At 42.4% G+C, this 20,699-nt stretch overlaps 1 protein-coding gene across 1 annotated transcript in view; it reads right to left on the bottom strand.

Moving 5' to 3' along the window:
• Window positions 1-14,512, bottom strand: part of dok6 (docking protein 6) — a 47,743-nt gene extending 33,231 nt beyond the window's left edge. The window contains exon 1 of the mRNA XM_058630101.1: window positions 14,132-14,512. Coding sequence (XP_058486084.1) covers window positions 14,132-14,197 — 66 coding nt within the window. The 5' untranslated portion in view covers window positions 14,198-14,512. The remainder of the gene's footprint in view (window positions 1-14,131) is intronic.
• Window positions 14,513-20,699: the final 6,187 nt, after the last annotated feature.

The raw sequence follows: 20,699 nt of genomic DNA, 5'->3' as shown, positions 1-20,699 counted from the left end.
CAATGAGCCGTCCACCACTGTGTGCCCTCAGGTCAGGCCCAATGTTAAACTCAGCTAAATCTAGTAATAAAGGATAAATAATAACGTAATGGACATATGCTTGGCTAATCTTTATTTTTCACTTCGACATGTTGGTGGTTCTCAGACGAGAATAATGTGCATCTCTATCTGCAAACAGAGAGGGGGCCGCGACATGAAAAGCAGACACAGGTCTCAGAAGTGACCGACTAGCCGTGAATAGAGAGCAAGAGATGAAAGAAGAAACTATCTTGACGTAACGGCATATATTGTCTCGATTAATTACAATCGGCTGACCACTTATCATATCAATAAAGGCGATACGAGTCCACCGCGTGCTGAATGTTAAGCAGGATATTATAAGACAGACATCTGGACACTCTGTGCAAGCGTGTGTTATTTGGATTTCTACAGAAACCCTAAAAGCAGTAATCCTATGGTGCAGTGTCGCTTCCCACCCCCCCACCCCCGGATTAATTCTGAAGAGGTACTCGCTCACTGATGTTTGGGCTGCTTCTCTGATACAGTTAGCTGAGAAAGCAGCAGGCTCTGTGTCTGCTATTCCCCCACAACCAGCAGAAAAAAAGACAGAAAGAAAACGATTTGTGCTCACTGGAACTAACTTGACTCAGCCACACTGGGTCTGCAAAATCAAGGAGGACACTGCAGGGGAATGAGCATGCGTGCGTGTGTGTGTGTGTGCGTGGGAGAAAGAAATGTGGACTTTAATGTCAAAGAACAGAATCAGGTGGAGTGTGTCATATTGTTTTGGTTTAATTTTCCTTCCAAAGAACACACTCCCTTGGATTAAGTGGGCTATGATTCAATATCACTGTGTCTCAGCATGCAATCGTTGAGGAATGCAATTATCACTTTGTCTAACAAATGTTGCTCTTTAATTTGAGGGAACGACTGAGAATATACCGAGGCGAACGAGAGGGAGGGAGGCGTGTGTTTGCGAGTGGGGTAACACCAGTTAACACTACATATGTTTACGTTCTGCTGACGGCCTGGTTTGGTTTCTGATGTGCGTAAACGCGACGTGTTCACAGCTTTGATACTGTTGTGTTTCCATTCCAAAAAAGAACAATGAACAGACACTAAAGTCACAGATGTAGAAGAGTGAGACAGATAGTGGACAGCGAGGGGAGGAGCAGACACGTGCGATGTACACATGACACAATCGGTTCATTTAATTTAACGATGGAATCGTGAATTTAAATCTGAAACAAGTTCCCACATAGCTACTGACCCCAGTGTCTGCTCTCACTTCCAACTTCTTTCTCAAAGTTAAAGCTAAAATAAACAACATTTTTGGATGAAACTTATCATGATGATTTTAAAACTGACTGCACAGTGTAATGTTGACAGAATGATATCACCCTCATTTATATTCATCACTGATAAGCCTTGTTTTCACTGCTTCAGAGACGGGGGTTCTCGCAGAAAGAAACGCTACCCAGTTTATGTCTGTGTAGATTCTAATTCATGCAGCCCATCGTTATCCCAAACACATCGAGTTGGTAGAAAATGGACTTGGAAGCTGATGTCACAAACGTGGTGATTCTTGTCTGTGATTGGACGCTCATTCTGCAGAAGTCCTGCGGGCTACCGTAATGACAAGTAGGCTATGGGCGCAAAGCTCTATTTCTCTGCTTTCCAGTATCTATCCATCCACTGCTTTATCCTCCACATGAGGGTCAGACGGGGTGCTGTGCCATATTTTCACGTCTGATACAATATTTCAACCTATCACAATCGATATCAGTCAGATACACTATTATACCTCTTTATTCAACTTAGCTGTTCATAAGACATTCATGCCGATGCATGTAACACGTATCTATTACCAGTAATTTCAAATAAATAATGTTCCAAATGTGTGGAATACAATATTTGCAGCCTCCATTCACATTCATGGTCACATGATGGTGGCAGCATGTTGCCTGGGCTTAGTCTTAGTGAAGCATTTTTCGCGTATTTAGGGGTTTTCTGATATCTGATCCGGGGATTTTGGCCAGAACCGCACTCATAACTACAATAAGTATTATATCAGATCATCCCTAGTCCTTACCAGTGTCTTGCAACTGCTTTGTCTTAACCAAACAGGAACCACATCAGACATGAAACCTGCCCGGTGCGTCTTTGAGTCCTGATACGCTGACATAGCCCCCAATAGAATTCATGACAGGCTCCGAGTCTGGCTTATTACCTCTTTATATATCATATATTTCACTCTGAATCTTTGTCCAGTAACCTCATGTTTTCAATAGTTTTATGACTTAAGAGCCATTATTTTCCCCATTATGACCTTTAATGATCCGCTCAAAGTGCCACTGCCAAGGCTACTTTTGTGAGCTTCATTTCCCCTGGCAGCCCTTATCCAAAATTCATTCCCCGCACAATAATTGTTGGGGAAATATTAAAAAGCCGTTTCTAAGAAAGTGGATCAGACAGCCTCGGCCTATACGTGAGGTCAATTCCGGGACGAAGTACGACTTTAAAAAGGCGGCGGCGGCGGCGGCAATGAGAATGAGTCAGCTGTAGTGCCTTCATGCCACACTGGGCAGGTACCAAACTGTCACCTCAGTGCTCAGTGAGAGGTAAACTGTCACCTCCTTACTATTAAAAGAACTCCCCTGAGAGAGAAGGGGAAGGGGAAGGAGAGAAGAAAGTACACACTCAACTCCAAAAAGAAACAAACAATTCTCCCACACAGGCCGTTGGCATGAACTACCCGCTAATCTGCTGAAGTTTTTTAACAACACATTAATAATACTGCGCTTACAAATTGGTGACACGTTAAAAATAGTCCTGACTCGTCAACAGCTTGTGCAAATTTACACTATTCAACAAGGCTGTTTGCGTGCATTCCAAGTGGATTAGGTGTAATGTTTTAATTAATCCTTTTAAGCAAGAGTGTAATAATGTTTACCTGTGTACTGCCCTGACAAAATTAGGAACAAAGACACAAAGACGAGCACCTTAACACACATAGACCCACAGCTGATGCTATCTTTGGCTGAACACTGTCCTGAAATTGCTTGGCAAGCAGGCTGATGAAAGGTAACAGCAGGAGAAGAGCTCGTTATAGATCATAAGTCAAATATAAAAAGGGAAGTAGAACTTTTTTTTAATTCTAAGAATAACTTCAGCTGGTCCACTTTTGATACATCGCATGTAACTATTTCATTGCTTGTCAGCTTTGACAAGTCCTCTCTGAAATACAGCTCATGAGATTTGATGTAATATCTCCAGGTCGCATAACAAATAAATGATCGCTAGACTGCACTGTGTGTGCGTAAATCAGATGTCTACTCCTTAATTTAATGATGCAACGATCCATACAGAAGTAATATCCTTCCGGAAGCTGAAGATCTTCACATAATCTGCACACAAACACGTGGCACACATCAACACAAAGTCAAAGTAGCTGTAGAAGAAAGACCCTGAGGGCTGGTCTGTACATTAATGAATGGACCAAGGTGTGGAGAGGAGGATGAAGCAGAGGTGTTAATGGAGCTATGATAGATTCCTCTAGGCCTGCAGTTTTAGAGGTGAGTCTCCAGTGTATGTGCACAATGGAGCAACACAGTTCCACAGAGACCCGTAAAAAAAATGAGCACTGCGTGGGAGGTGAAAATATGTGGATCAGATAGACTTGAATATGGAGCAAAAATGTGTTCACCTTTCAAAATCATGAATTACTCAGGGAATTCATTCTTACTGTGAACAGACATTATTGCATTACTACACGTCCCGCGACGGACGGCGATCAACTCCAACATCTAATTTATTCAAAGGCTTTATTGAAACTAGAAACAAAAAAAAAGAGAGAGCAAATATCCTCTCGTGAAACACCACTAAGAGACACATCCTTGGCTTGCCAACTTTCTGACAACAGTGACAGCATTCTGAGTGATTTAGCAGGAGCAGCAAATGACTGTTTGCACATCAATGAAATTTGACTTCTTTGTGGGCTATTAAACAGCCAGAGTAAATCATCCGAGTCAACATTTTGTCCTCAGCTCACTGTCGGCAGCAAATGGGGGAAAATGTCTCACTGACACCTCATCAGAAATAGAAATAAAATGATATTAAAGCTCCAAATACTCACTGGCCTGAAAGAAAAATAAGAATACAAAGCTAGAATTCAGCAATTTTAGGGCATAACCGTACAACCTGGGGCTTAAATATTTGATCATGACGGGGCTCAGTGCTCATTTACAGCAACAACCAGATTAGTTATACAAACACTGACCCATAAAGTGGGACAGCTGCTGATTGCAGCTCTCAGTATTGTATTTGTCTGCTTAAATGATTTGCTGTAGACTTAACATAAGACAAGAGGCTACAGTCACGCGAAGGTCTCCGAGGCAACTTTGATTCAGCAGTGCTTTGAGTGAAAATGCTACATTAGCATATTAACGTGGTTGTAACATGCTCGTAAACAGGTACAGTGTTTACTGTAGGGCCACAACTAACAAGTATTTTCATTGTCGATTAATCTTTTGGTTATGGGGTGAAGGTGTAAGGTGGTAGTGAATATAAATGGTTTAAATCCCTGGGGTCAACCATTGAAAGCAATGGACAGAGGTGAATTGTGCACGAATGTCAGGGGTGTCAAGAGTGAAAGGGACAGGTCTTCAAGACTGTTGTGAGACCTGATCGTGTATGGCATGAAGTGGCACTGTCTAAAAGACAGGAGGCAGAGCTGAAGATGCTGAGATTTTCATTGGGAGTGACCTGGATGGACAGGATTAGACATGAGCATATTCTAGGGACAGCTCAGGTTGAACAGTTTGGAAATAAAGTAAGCGAGTCAAGGTTGAGATGGTTTGGTCACGTGCAGAGGAGGGATAGTGATTATATTGGACAAAGGATGTTAAAAAAAAAACGCAGCTGCCTGACAGGAGGAAAAGAGGAAGAACTCAGAGAAGTCAGAGAGGACATGAGGACAGCGGATGTAACAGAGGAGGACACAAGGAATAGAAAGATGAAGATAAAAGATATTCACATTTAAGAAGCTGAAATAAGAGGTGATGGTTTTATTTTTCAGAACAATACCACTTTTCTGTGTCCGATACGATACCGTTGTCAAAAACTCAAGTGTCTACCGATATCGATTTTATTCCAATACAGTCATTTTAGACCATTTATGAACATATGAAGCTGTTAACAACACATTTGTGCTAAGTCAATTCAAAGACGTCATTCACCAACTGTGTAATAAATATTGTACTCCCCCAAAAAGATGAAATAAACTGCCCAACATGACTCAAATCAGATTTGTATATAGTGAAGCATGCGATATATAGGATTTTTGGATTTTATCGGATTCTACATTTATATCGGACCGATACCAATACCGATTCCCATCCCTACATCCCGTCTAATACTTGTTGAGTTATTCAAATTTGGAAAGAAGGTGTGTATTGACCAAGAAAAGACCGACACTGCCATTAATCACTGAGAAAGACAAACTCTAAATGAATTTGGATACGATTGTTCTTTCTATTTTTGGTCTCAATGTGTGGAGTTCAATCAGACTTGTATGTTGTCAGGATGAATGGTCTGTGGGGATTGGAGAGATTAAACAGCCATGAAGCGAGCGAGAGAGAGACCTCTACTGAGCTGTGACTTTCTGCCTGTGGAATTGGGAAACTTTGCACAAGCTGTAATGGACAGCGCTGGTTTGTTTGTGAATAGATTTCAGATGGAGGGACAGGAGGCAAAAAAGGAAAAGGAAAGGTGCTTTGAGGCTAAAACTAAAGTTCAGTCTGTTTTTGTCAAAGCACGACGTTAAGTGAGGACAAGAATACAGAGAGTTGATACAGTACAACGGTGCAATATTAATCAACGAGGTTTTAGACATTACTAACCACTGATAACAACATTCATCCCTGCTCGTGACAAAAAGCTTTTTTGATAATTAGGAACAACGGAAATCAATGATGTGAAATGTTGATGTGAGGTCAGAGATTTATGCATGAAAGCGACTATATAATAGCGGCACATTTTTCACATTGAATAACGACCGTTGGGCTGTTGTTCCCATATCCTGCTGGAGATGCAATTCATCAGGGCCAATAAAAGCAGGTCATTTGTCTCCAAGTCTTTGTCTGATGGGGAAAAAGCTGATGGAAACCAAAAGGAAATGACCACACAACGTATAGCCGTGCATATCTGTGAATTAATGCACTCAGTCCAAAAGCATCTATCACAAGAGGAAGCAACAATAATACTGTGTTTCAGTTTCAGTGGTGAACAAAGCTAACTGTGGTTGATTTCTCTGCACAAACCAAGTCATACTGTACATGTCAATGTTTGGAGATCTCAATTGTTACAGCTGACTACGTTTTTTTCTACACTCCACTGACGCTGAAGTACAGTTCCTGGGGTGAACAAAATCTCCTGACCTCCACAATTCCAGACAGCCTGTCATTGTTAATAGTGAGTGCATGAAAGTGGCAAGATGCTATCTTAAATGGCTGTGCCATCTAGGACAATAGACACATTGTTCTCCACTTCTTTGCCTCCACTTTGGTGTGTGCGCCAACGAGGGGGAACATACCCACACACCAGTACAATACGCACTGTCTACATAAAGACAGTGGCCGCTCTTTTTTTTCTTTTCTTTTTTTTTTGCTCACACAAATACCCACTTGTAAGTCAAAAAGAGCTGAGAGGAACAAAAGAGAAATAACTGATAATGGAGGGAGTGACTGCAGAGTGAGATGAGTGAAAGCAACAGTGTTTTCCAGAAAAGTACTCAGAGTCTTCACAGATAATGACCAAACTGACAAAAAACAAAATGCTTCATTTGTACGGTTAACAACTTTGTTGGTTTTCATGATCATCAAGTTTCAATGGTCTCTGATCATATCATTTCAAAATGTATGTGTGGAAATGTTAATTCTTGGATGGATGGGTGGACTTTTTCATTACAACATCACAATAACTGCATGTGGTCTAGGCTAAAACTAAACTAAAAAAAAAAGACTAAAACAGAATTGATCGATAATAGTGTTGGGTACCCTAGTCAGCATGTCCTTATGGGCCCCATAAGGGTTATATTCGGGTTGACAATATGGGTCCCAAATGGGTTTGTCCGTGGTTTCCATGGTGGCCCCACTCGTGTTTGCCCATGTGGGCTTCCCATGTAGGAGCCCATGGTACTGAAACCATATAGTACCACAAGCCCATGCACCTTTAGTATCCTGTTCAGGCTACATGGGTACTACCCACTCAATACCCAGGCAGCCTGGACAGGGTACTAAGTGGGCACATGCTTGAAGATGGCAAACACAGATGGGGCCACCATGAAAACCATGGACAAACCCACTCGGGACATAATGGGGCCCACAATTAATAAGAACAATGACTTTTCTTGATAGATTTATGTGCCACCCAACACTTTTTCTTCATCCTCAGTGTACCATTTTCAAAGTATTTGTTTTGTCAAAAGGGTCCAGTCTTAAGTCTTAATAAAACAGAAAAAGTCTTTTCAGCTACATGCATTTCAAAAATCTCACAGCACCACCAGCTTTGTGGATTTAATATTCTGTGATCTTTGACATTTGGCTTGGAATGATGTGAGAGAAAGTTGCGCTTATACATTTGAGTTTAACTCATACAATGCTTGAATAAACCCCGTGTAATTGACCTTTTTCACAGCAGATATTTGTTGACATGAAACAGTAGGACAAACACAGGCTTTAGCAGCAACAACATTAATTAGGGTTCAACAGCAGTTTTCAGAAAGCCGGGTTCATGCTATTATATAAGTAGGTCAAACTAAATACTTGACACTTTGACCTGTAGAAGCTGTTGTTTTTTTCTGAAAATCCCACATTTCCTGGATGTGTTCCAATAAGGCGACTGAGATAAATGTACTGTATGGTGATTACTGCATTGCTAAAGCAAAGACTCTAACGGTGGGCAAAGACTTTTGCACCACTCCAAGTCTTGGTCAAATAATGATATTAAACTAATCATTTATGTAATCATGCAATCATTGCTAACAATGCCTTGGTCATATAGTCATAGCGATGAGCATTAACAGCTGTTTACTGATCAGTGCGTGTTCAGCATCAATCTTCATTCTAAACTGTTGTTTCTTTGTCTCCAAACATGGCTTCTTGCATCTGGAGAGCACAAGTTCATCCTCTTCCATTGGACCCACGGCAAACTGGACGATACAGCATCGATACGAGAGGTCTTCATGTAAGTATGCAGTACACTACTTCACTTTTTGCTTGTTTGTTATAAACTTTTATTATATAACGTTTATATATAGAGTAGCACCCAATTAAAACTTTCAGTAGATTTACCCTCAACTGCACTATTTACATACTTCAATTTCCCAAGAGCAAAGTGTTGGTAACTTATCTCACCAGTAATCACTTGTATTTCGTTTCACACGTCTATATGGGTGGAGTATCACACTACGTAATTCAGTTGAACAAGCAAAACAAATTAAAAGTGTTCCTTGTCGTCAACTCTTGTTGTATCGTGGCTCACAAACACCCACACATTAAATCCTCTATCACACATTAAACTTTCTTAAAACCTTTATTCAAGGAACAAAGGTGGAATGATTTTAAGTCTTGTGCTGCAGTGGCAGTCGTTGTCGTCGCACAGTCCTTAAATTATAGCCCCCAAACAAAATGTATGTTTACCCAAGATTGGGAAATGGTGCTCTCATAAAAAACGAATTTTAAGACCCAAAAATCCTTCGCATAAATCGATAAACGGGACTGTAAACCATGTTTTTGCAAATGATATCCTTGTGTTAGGATGATGAATAACCTAAATTCTCAGTCGGCATTATATGTTTACATCCATACATTTGCCTGATTGTATTTTTCCTCCTCCGCATTCTGGGCCAAACATAATGCATTTTTAATTTGTTTTCTGCATTGACATTTAATGCTGTGGTTTGACCGAGGCACCCTCATAACTCCACTACAACTTTATCCCTTCCAATTTTATTCTTATCCTTATAAATTGCATTAGCGGTGCTGCGTAAATTATGAGTATTTTAAGATCTATGTTGATTTTTACTTTATTTGGGCTTGGATTTAAGGATCTAAAGGCAACCGTGCAACCCAGTAAGATAAAGATAGACTCTCATCTTTATGTTTGCGAAAATCAACACAATTCACAGCAAAGTCTCAAAATAGCATTCATTATTAGGTGATAATTCTCTGCAGGATTGGTATTCTGGTTTTACTGCACATTCAGTTTGTTAGTCTGTGGTGTGGCGTGAAGTAAAACTTAAACAAGAACCTATCTGAGGTCTACATACATGTGACGTACTCCCCGTGCTCTTCAAACATTACACGCTCTGCCTCAGAGCCAGCATCGGATTTACAGCTCCTTTGAAGTGTCAAAACATGTTTGTGAAAAGAGACACTGAATGGCAGACAGACTCCCCTGCAGCCAACTTAAACTGAACATTTCTGTTAAGGCTTGAGCGGAGTTGGGCCGACGGGGGCAAAATATTAATCGACTGACCTTTTCGATTTACCACAGTGACTCGAAAAACCTGAGAAACGTGCACCTGGACAGAGACTGACACGCAAATTACTAAAAGGTCATCGTATTCAGCTTTTCAAGAGAGGAGAACTGATAGCATCAGCACTCGGGATGTCACTGTTTGTTTGGAATTCGATTTTATTTTCGAACGTGGGAGTTCGAACTGTTATTACATGTTTAAGCGCCTTTTTGAAGAAGTACCCCTTCGAATCCAGTAGAGGACACAGTACTATGTTCGCAGCAGCGACAGCATCTTGGAGATGCAAGCCTACGATGAGGTAGACTTCTCTCTCTCTGCAGAAAACACCCCTTGCTTTGGTGGAAGAACATGATGTGCACTAAATATCCGCTGATATTACCTAACCCGGGCATGTCCAAATTCTAGCCGGATCCGGATTTTGTACGGGCCACAGCTTTGGTTTTATAATGTATTATTGAAGGCCAGGGACAGAAAATCGGCCCCAGTCACATGAATCATCCACCTCCTATCATGTTATTTACTTATTTGACTCCAGATGTGAAAAGAATGAATTATTTAATTCCTGTGTGGCTTAGATTTGGTTACTTTGCCATTTAAAAATTATAACTGTGACAATGAAAATAACATTATTATAAAACAGTGGATTGGTTAAAAAAGGTCTGAAGGGACCATTGGCATCCCGGGAAGCGGCAAAGACAGCGCGTTCGGAGGGGTGTTTGAATTTCTAGAAATGAATTACAGATCATTATAAATTTGTTTCAAACTTGATTTTTTTGGAAAAGTGACAGCCGTTTTCAATCAAAAGGTGACTCTGTCCGACTGTTTGTTTTGTTTTGTTTTTTTCCTGTTTGCAGAGACACTTAGTTTGTTTTGGCTCTTGTGAGCATTTACTTCATGTGGTAAAAACACTACTGTATGGTACAAAATCCACATGATTAAAATTAATTGAGGATCCAAACACAGTTCTCTGGCAGCCGATTGTTTACTTGTTGGGGTGCATGTGTGCGCCAATTCTTCAGTGCTGAACCAAGCCAGTTTGTGTGTGTGTGTGTGTGTGTCTGTTGGGGCCTTTGCCTTTGCATGGTGTCAGGGGGAATAGTCTGTTGGGGGTTACGGATGGTGCAGTGTCAGGTGATGAATCGGATGCTTTTGTGCTCAGTCTTTCAACTGTCTACAAACCAGTGAAGGAGAGAAAGGTGAGAGAGAAAGGGGAATGAGGTGAGGCAGATCACCAGATAAACAGGAAGAAAAGAAGAGGAGAGACATAGAGAGGGAAGATGAGAGAGACACTGAAGAGTGGGGAGTACAGGTGAGACACTCTGGGACGGGGAGGTGAGAGAATGGGTGGTAAGGAAGTGAGGGGAAGAAGCAAGAGAGAGACACTACTTGTGTATTCAAGAACACTGCATCCTTGTCTCCTCGCCTAACAAAGAGACAAAGAAGTTGGCTAATGTAGGAAATCATTGCTTTTCATGTCAATGAAACAGGAAAAACAAAAATCCCATGGGAAAAGAAAGAAGACATAAAAAGAGTGAAAGTGCCCCGGCTGGCAATTTTGATCACTCTGCAGAACACAGGCATGACCTCATGGCCTCAACCTTCACACATGACGGGGTTTGAAAATGAGCCAATCACATTGACGGTGGCTGATGAATTCCGCCAACACTGCCCGCGTTGCCACATATCGCATAAGGAGAACCATTGAACTGTACCGCTTTCTAATAAAAAATAATGTACAATACATTTTAAATGGCAAAGCGTTATGACAGAAATGGAGGCGGGAGTGTGAGAAGGTCAAATGTGACGCCAAATCTTATATATATTTGTGAGAACTTTGAACAATCCATGAGCTTTGATACTGGGTATAAAACCTGTGTCTACAGACATGTATACACCTACTACAAATGCTTTTGATTATTCATTGTCATTTAGTTTTGGTTTTGACTCATCTAATTTTCATCATTTCATGGGTAACATTTTTTGGAATTTCCAGCCTACTGTTTGGATAAAACAAACAATCTGAAGATCTGCTGGTGTTACAACTTAATTATCACATTTCATGTACCAAACAATTACTCAAATAATTTGAGAGCTGCAGCCCTATTTGCACTGCTATGTCAAAATTTTCACTTCAGAACACAAAATCATCAAAGATCCATAGGATTAGTGCTCACTACTGGATGAATGTCTATGTTGCACTTCTGGTTGTATTTTCTATGAAAAACACAGCATTATATGCTCTTCATAGCCATAAATATTAACAGTGTGAATGAATGAAGCTACAAAACAACAGTTTCTGAATTTCAGCCAACTCTCAGTATAATTCGCTTCTACCCAGATGTGTTTTTCTCCACTCATCCCACGCCTGTATGCGTCTGTCACCCACTTGGATTTTGATCCCACGAACACAAATACTTGAAGATTTGCCATTGAGCACCAGCAAGACACACAGCACAGCTATTAAAACAAGATAATCCCAGGGATGTATCAATGCCTATTGACTGAGATGTCCATTTTTACTGTTTATTTCTACCTTTTTTTAGAAGAAGAAATGGCTTGGAATAACCAAACCTAGCATGGACAGATGCCCTTTTTTTTCTATCAACCCCCAGTGGGGTCCTCTGAGGCCATCACAGCATGGTTTTTCGTGTGATGAAACAGCCAGTGAGCGAGTGTGGGCTGAGGGAGTGGGCTATCAGGAAACAAACATTTTTTTCACCACTAACAGCAGGATGAGACATGGAGCCAGGAAAGCTCTCGCATCCATACCTCACGCACAGCCAGCACAGCATGTATTCTCAGTGGCTCTGCAAGTCACAGGCTCTCCTCTCGCCGCCCCTTTCTCTGGATGCATCTGCCTAACACAGCGTCAGCGAGAAGTAAACAAAGCGAGTCAACTGTGACAACAACAAATGTCTCGCGTTTTCCCTCATTTGTTACACCAGGATCTCGTTGTGCGATTTGTTTTTAAGCGCGACAAAGATTCCTCCAACTTGATAATTATCGCCCGTGGAAAGATTAGTCAAAGATGAACAGCGGTAAACAACGGGAAAGTAGTGTTGATGAAGCCAGGTGATGATGTGAGGAGGCAAACATCATTAGCCTCCGCCATCACACTTCATCAGGGGCGAGGGAGTGCGCCTGTTCTACTCGCGTAATGAGCTGGAAGTACGAACAAAAGCAGATGGCTTCATGAGTCACACAATAAGGCACTCATAACGGAATATACATATCAGTCATTCCAACGTACGCCATGGTTTTTTCTACTACTCGCCGTATCCCTATGGAAATCCATTATCATGGCAGTGAGGAGCTGCAATCACTGCTGAATCAGCTGGAGTTCAATGAGACTTTTCATTACCAGGAGGAATAATTCATCGAGGGCTGAGAAAGAGACTTAAAGAACAAGTGAGGCTGCGCTCGCTGATAATGGCGCCGTGATAAACGACGTTCCCAGCATTATGTTGTCCATCCCAGGATTCACGTGACATGGTGTTAATTTGCTCCTGACACTATAATAGAGAGATGAATGGCCTGTAAATGACCTTATTAGACTTTAATATGGTATTTTGTGGCTACTGCCTGTCATAGTACATTATTAGAACATCTCGGTCAACAGTAGAACTATTCACCGAACTGATAATGGGGCACTTTATCTCTTCATGGGTTGTTTCATCTTTTAAAATTACAGTCCTGGTTGGAAAAGTGAGTTATTATGTGTTAAAAAAAAAAAAAAAAAAAAAAGTTGAATGGTGCTGATGCAATTATATATTGAGCCATTCTGTTCAGCATGGGCTAATGATTGAAAACGTCTGTTCCAAAAAGAGATTTAAAAATGTGAATGTCTTTCTGTGAAAATCACATCATAGGCAGAGTGGTAAATGCATTGTTGTTGACAGTTGAGTAAACAGATCATTATACATGTACAGCCGAGGACACTGGACTGGCTAAAATCTAGGCTTGTACAAAATGGCAAAATCAAAAGACACTGCAATTTATTTATTTTGATAAACATAAAATGAAAAAAACAAACCCATTCAGTACTGCAGGGATTTATCAGCCCAAAAATCTCACTCTGGAGTTGAGAAAATACATTTTGATGTTGATTTTTCACTTCAACATGTCGATATTTTGGATGTGTTGTTGTGATAAGATGCAAACATGATGAGTTCTCCAATAATGAGTCATATCACAATCGCAAAATCTGTCACAAAATTTAAAAAAAATAATAATAATAGCATTATTATATTATGGTGCACATATATCCTGCAGCTCTACTCCAGTCTGCATTTCACAAAGAAAATAAAGTAAACCACAAATGTGATTTTCGAGCATGACACTGAGTTGTCAATCATCTCAGTCTGTGAGCTGAAGTATTTTTATACGAAGCACTGACTGAAACTTGGCCGCATGCTCGTGCTGCTCTAATCTGTTTTTCCCTCTTGAGGACTCACTCTTTTTTTTTATCCAAAAAGACCAAAAACAACTAGAACTCCTCTTTCTCCTCATCCCTTCACCACCACCACCACCACCACCTCCTCCCGCTGCTGATTCTCCTCCACCGTTCGCGGCAGCAAGTGCAACAGTACTCACCCCCAGTTTCTTACTCCGTATCCTCACGTATCCCTGTTTGACTATGTCGTTGAAGTTGGAAGCCATGGTGAGGGGGAAGCAGGTCGCTTCCTGTCCGATGCGGACCAGGGGGGGGGGGAATGGAATCAAATAAAACCGCTATTTCAAGGCGGCTTTTAGTTGACGCTCGGTCGTTGCGGCATCCGGCGCGGAGAGCACAGCGAGCAGCGGGCAACCTGCTCCTGTGTCAGCGCTCAGGCTGCCCGGTCTCAGCGGCACGATCCATCCACAAGAGGAGGAGGAGGAGGGAGATACCATTCGTCAGCTGATCCACTTCTGCCGGAGGAGAGGAGAAGAGAGAAGAGAAGAGCTCTTCCTGTACCACACCATCACCCTCGCAGCGAAGGGGGAGGGGGTATCTTTAAATCAATGGAGGTGGCACCATTTTTTATTTTTTGTGACTTTTTTTTTTCCTGTTTTATAACATTCTTCTGCTTCCTAAATGTCAGAGTCAAAGTTTTAATAAAACATTTGTACACTAGCCAGACTGTAATCAATTAACATTTAAATTATAAATTATAAAGGTCCAGTGTGTAAGGATTAGTGACATCTAATGGTGGGACAGCAAACTGTAAATCCTCTGCTCAATCCTCCCTTTCCCTACACACTCCAGGGAACTACGGGGGCTTTTGCGTCCCAAAAATCAATGTCTTTATTCTTTGTTTGCGTAGTTAGCTAACCCGTCGACCATGAAATGCAAACTCTCAGGGCTGCCGTAGAAACACAAGATACGCTGCCTCCATTTTTTTATTTATGTTGCCCTTTTTCGCCCTTTTTCGGTTGCATATGATTACAAACGGACTTCATTATATCTTTTTATAGGCTATTAAATATAATAGTTCTGTGCATTTGCATATTATGTAGAACATTTTAAGGATATAATGTCTCGACTAGTAAAACGTGCCTGCAAGATTTAATAAACTTAATTTGTAATTTTGTGCAACTGAAAAAGGGCAACATAAATTAATATACATACAAAACGATATATACCGTAACCATGGTATATTTGAAATGGTTATCCTAATGCTGCATTAACACTGAGCCAATTGTGCTGCGGGATCACTTTAGTACACCATCAACCGTGGCTAATATCAGACGCATTGTTGAACTCTTGTGGAAACCAACGTCAGAGCTGGGCACAACTTGGAGTTCCACTGTTTACTACAGGAGCTCCATATGGATGAGAGCATTATGCTTTCACATGAAACGCCTGTAGTTGGTATCAAAATGATCTGTGCCGTCATCGTCATCTGGAGAATCTCTACACTGATTGGTCATTGCGTCAATGCGATTCTTTGGCAAATTTGAAAATTTGCATCTCGTGTTGGATTCAAGATTCAAGATTCAAGATTCTTTATTGTCATTATGCAAGCATAACAAAATTTCCTCCCGAGACTCTCAGCAAACATTGAAATACGCATGAACAAAACAGAAAACAAGAAAGGTTATTGCAGGTGAAATGTGCAAAAAGTGAACAGTGCAGGGAAATGTATGTACAGGGGGAAAAAGGGGCAGTTGTATTATAAATATAAATATAAAGTGCAGAACTTAGTGCCAGACCTGTGTCATCCACTACAGAGGGGGGAGGGGGGGGGAGGGGGTTATTGATTTCACAGCCCTGGGGAAGAAGCTGTCCCTGAGTCTTTTGGTGGAGGATCTGATGATCCTGTACCGTTTTCCTGATGGAAGTGGTGCAAAAAGAGCGTTGCCTGGGTGGGTGGGGTCTGTTGCTATCCGTCTGGCCCTCCTCTGGAGTCGTGCGGTGTAAACAGAATCCAGATCAGGTAGACGGCGGCCCACAATCCCCTGTGCAGTTCTCACCACCCGGGCTAAGTCCTTCCTGTTTTGTGACGTGCAGCTGCCGTACCACACCGTCACACTGAGACACAGGATGCTCTCTATCGTGGCTCTGTAAAAGTTTGTGAGCAGCTGAGGAGAGAGTCCAGTCCTCTTCAGCTTCCTGAGGAAGAAGAGCCTTTGTTGAGCCTTCTTCACCAGGTGCGAAGTGTTCACACTCCATGAGAGGTCAGAGGAAATGTGGATTCCCAGGAACTTGATGTTGTCTACACGCTCCACTCCCTCTCCTTGTATGCAGAGTGGAGCGTGTTCAGTCTTCCTGGACCTCCTGTAGTCTACTATGACCTCCTTTGTTTTGGTGGTGTTCAGGATGAGGTTGTTCCTGGAGCACCATTGTGTGATGTGCTGGACCTCTTCTCTGTAGTGGGTCTCATCATTGTTGGATATGAGACCCACCACGGTGGTGTCGTCCGCAAACTTTACAACCATGTTTGTGGGATGGATGGCAGAGCACTCCTGTGTGAAGAGAGTGAAGAGGGCTGGGCTGAGCACACAACCCTGTGGCGTTCCGGTGTTGAGGACCAGCGGTGCAGAGGTGGACCCCCGTATCCTAACCACCTGGGGTCTGTTGGTGAGGAAGTCGCTGATCCAGGAGCAGAGCGATGGTGCCAAACCCAGATTGTGCAGTTTCAGCGCCAACACGTCCGGGAGAACGGTGTTAAACGCTGAACTAAAGTCCACAAACAGCATCCTGACGTAAGTGTTTGGATGCTGCAGGTGAGTCAGGGTCGTGTGAAGTGCTAATGAGACAGCATCCTCCGTGGAGCGGTTCTCCCTGTAGGCGAACTGCAGACTGTCCAGGCCCGCAGGGATGGCGTCTTTGATGTACTTCAGGAGGATCCGCTCGAAGCACTTCATTATGACTGGGGTCAGGGCGACAGGACGGAAGTCATTGAGACAGGTGACAGTGGATTTTTTGGGCACAGGCACAATGATGGAGGACTTCAGGCAGACAGGGACTGAGGAGAGCTGCAGCGACATGTTGAAAATGTCCAGAAAAACTGCTGCTAGCTGATCCGCACATGACTTCAGTGTCCGACCTGACACCTTATCTGGGCCTGCCGCCTTGTTGGTGTTGATCCTCCTCAGGGTGGACGTCACCTGGTGCAGCTGCAGGGTGAGAGGCTGGTGCTGCACCTCTGGCTGAGGAAGATGTACAGTCCTTCTGCTCGGAGAGTCGAAGCGTGCGAAGAAGCTGTTTAAAGTGTCAGGCAGAGTGGGGTCGTGGCTGGCCTGCTGCTCACTACGCTTGTAGTCAGTGAGGGTCTTGATGCCTTTCCACATGTTGCGGGTATTGTTGTCGCGGAAGTGTTCCTCGATGCGTTGCCTGTACCGATGTTTCGCCAGCTGGATGCCCTTCTTCAATTCTTTTCGGGCCCTGCTATAAGCCAGTTTGTCTCCTACTCTGTAGGCTGCATCCCGGGCTTTTAGCAGGGACCGCACTGTGCCGTCCACCCATGGCTTCTGGTTGGGAAAAACCGTGATTGTTTTTGTGGGTAGAACAGCGTCGGTGCAGAAGTGAATGTAGGACAGCACAGATGACGTGTAATCCTCTAGGTTTGCATCCCTTTTGAACACCTCCCAGTCTGTCTGTTCAAAGCAGTCCTGTAAGGCTGCAGAGGCCTCCTCAGTCCAAACCTGGATGGTCTTGGTGGTGGGTTTGGACCTGCAGATCAGAGGTCTGTAGGCAGGAATCAGCTCCACAGAAATATGGTCTGACATGCCAAAGTGAGGTGCTGCTGCAGCCTTGTATGCCCCTTTGATGTTACAGTACAGTTGATCCAGTGTGTTATTGTCTCTTGTTGGAAACTTGATGAATTTGTGGAATTTGGGGAAGACAGCCTTTAGTTCCACATGGTTAAAGTCCCCAGCCACTATCACAGCCGCTTCTGGATTCGCGTTCATTTGGCCGCTGATGAGGCAGTACAGCTCCTCCAGTGCTAGCTTAGCATTAGCTCGCGGTGGAATGTACACGGCTACGATAACAACAGAGCTGAGTTCTCTCACCAGTTTGAACGGTCTGCACTTCACTGCCAGATATTCCAGGTCGGGGGAGCAGAGTGTTGAGATGACATTCGTAGCTGTACACCAGGAGTCGTGGATGTACAGCGCCAAACCTCCGCCTTTGGACTTGTCTGAAGCTGCAGTCCTGTCGGCTCGAAACAAAGAGCGGCCGGCTAGCTCCACCGCCGCGTCGGGGATGTTGTTGTCCAGCCAGGTTTCGGTGAAAATTGCCACACAGCTGTCCATCCGACGTGAGACGATCCTCAGCTGAATTTCGTCCAGTTTGTTAGCGAGTGACCTGACGTTGGCGAGGAGGACACTGGGCAAAGCCGGTCTGTGTGGGTTAGCTTGTAGCCTAGCACGCAGCCCGCTCCGCTTACCCCGCTTTCGTTTCCGTAGCCTCCGCCGTCTCCTTGGCCACATGATTGGAGCAATCATAACACAAAGTGCATAAAACAGCGCAAACACTTTAAAAAAGGTAATATAAGTCAGTAAATAAATAAGTAAAACTAACATTTTAAAAGATACAATGAAGTTAAAAAGTAAAATAGTACAAATTAAATATGTAAAGTGATAAATTAGAAAAGCTCTAAATCTCAATCACCACCAAAATCTCAAAATTTCCTCCCTGGGTCATAACCTGCATCCCCAGAACATGTCCTTTACTGTTTGAACTGTGCTGTACAGAGATAAACAAACTCAAAATAAACACGACTAAAAACATATCCTCCTTGGTGAAGGTAATAATAATGATGAAATTCAGATTAAATTGCTGTTCTAGCTGTTGTGAAAGGGCCAAAGACTTGTTTCCTCCAAAGATCAATTGAGAATTAATTAATCGGTGATGTTGCCTTGTAGAGTAGCTGACTGATGTTTGTCCTTGGTCAGTCATTAGTGTGAAAAATGAGCTCAGTCATAACATTATAGTCACATCTCTGGAATGAAATAATAGCCCATTAAATTATGCTTTCATCATAAAAGTGACACTGTAACCTTTAAATAGAAAAATAACACATTCTTCTTCTTGCAAACTAAAAGTTACGGAATTTCAATTCTGGTGTGCCAATTTTAGTAGTTTGAACATCTAAAATATAAGGGGTTGGCTGCACTTCTTTGCTTGATGTGGATTTGTTTTAATACATTTGGAGAGTATGTTGGACAACTAACTTAAGACTTGAAGTCTTGCGAGTTATGATGTGGCCAGTGTCACGTTGAGGTTCTCAGATTTCTTCCATTAGGCACCTATTGGACGATACCAGCTGTTAATCACACTGGCGGTCACTCATATGTGTCGTGCTGTTTGTCTATTGTCCTTTTACAACATTTACAAAATTCACATCATCTGATGTTGAAGACCCAAAACTAGCAATGGAGACACTTTTCTCCCCAGGAAAATATTTACTGAGAAGTGAGAAGTAGCTCATTTTCTCATAGACTTCCACTCACATGGAGGTCTTAGTGCAGTCACTGTTGGCTATTTCATTCATATGTCAAATGTCATTCATACTGAATCTTTAAAATCATGTATAAGCAAGTGCTCAAGATTCCCATCAATGTGCTTGCCGTGATCATTTGCAATATATTCTAATGTGAAAAGAAGGAAAAAATGCAGATATACAGCAGAGGCTAATTTGCGACCCACTTTTCACCAGACAGCCCGCTAATGAGGAAATAAAACGTGAGATTGTCAGTGTGCGAGAGCCACGTTTTGTCATGATGAGGTGGCCTTGAATTGATATTATTTGATTTGTTGAATAATAAAACCAGACAGCCTGGTGCCCCATTAGAGGATTAAATAAACTGTAAGTGGAAAAAAAAAAGGTGCGTAACCACTGCGGCTTGCATAATACATAGATAACACGCTGCAAATTGGCGGTCACAAAACACGAGAAATCAAAAACTTGAAACAGATGTTGATCCCTGCCAAACCGTTAATCCTGAGTGAGGTGTAGTGCGAGACATAGCTCAGGTTTGTGCAATCAAACTGAGTGAAATCCTCGGTATTAGACAGCAGATGGCTCAGGTATATTGAGATGAGAGGCCACCATTACTTATGTTGATTAAAATGTGGAGAAGAGAGATGGCTTATCTAATGGAGTTACATAAACAACCCTGTGATTAAGTGGCTATCAGTCTCTTACCTCCGGGTTTTGTCCACTATTTAACACTTTTTTCAGTGTAACAATAGCAAAACAACCCCGAACTATGCTGGAGCAACAGCATTGTCATTTATTAAGGGGTTAACCTGAATGTTCCAGTAAAGTCTGCCTTTTGTAACCCTGCACAATTAAACCTAGCTTGTACTAATTTATTTATTTGTTGTGTTGGACTGAAAGAAAATATCCTCTGCAGGGAAAGAGGCTGGGCTTTGTTCAGAGTGGCAAAGATAGCTGCTACTTTGAGGAGAGCTATTCTGTCAAGTGTCAGCTTTTGAGTCCAGAGGTAAAACTCAATGCGTGTTTTGTTTTTTTCGGTGGGTTTTTCTGTCGAGTTCGTCACAGTCAGCAGGGCACACAAGCTGCACAGCGAGCTGCCGCCCCTTCAAACACACAGCTTGACATTTATAGTCCTCATATCTCCCTGGAAGTGTCCTCAAATTTCAGACTTGTCAAAATTGTTTTGTCTTCATAATCCTCTTTGTACAACATGGGCCTGTTCCATTTCCACC

The sequence above is a fragment of the Solea solea genome, chromosome 1, assembly GCF_958295425.1.
Source record: "Solea solea chromosome 1, fSolSol10.1, whole genome shotgun sequence".
Classification (NCBI taxonomy): Eukaryota; Metazoa; Chordata; class Actinopteri; order Pleuronectiformes; family Soleidae; genus Solea; species Solea solea.
Note: the sequence above shows the minus strand (reverse complement) of the source record. Positions and strands in the feature narration are given on the sequence as shown.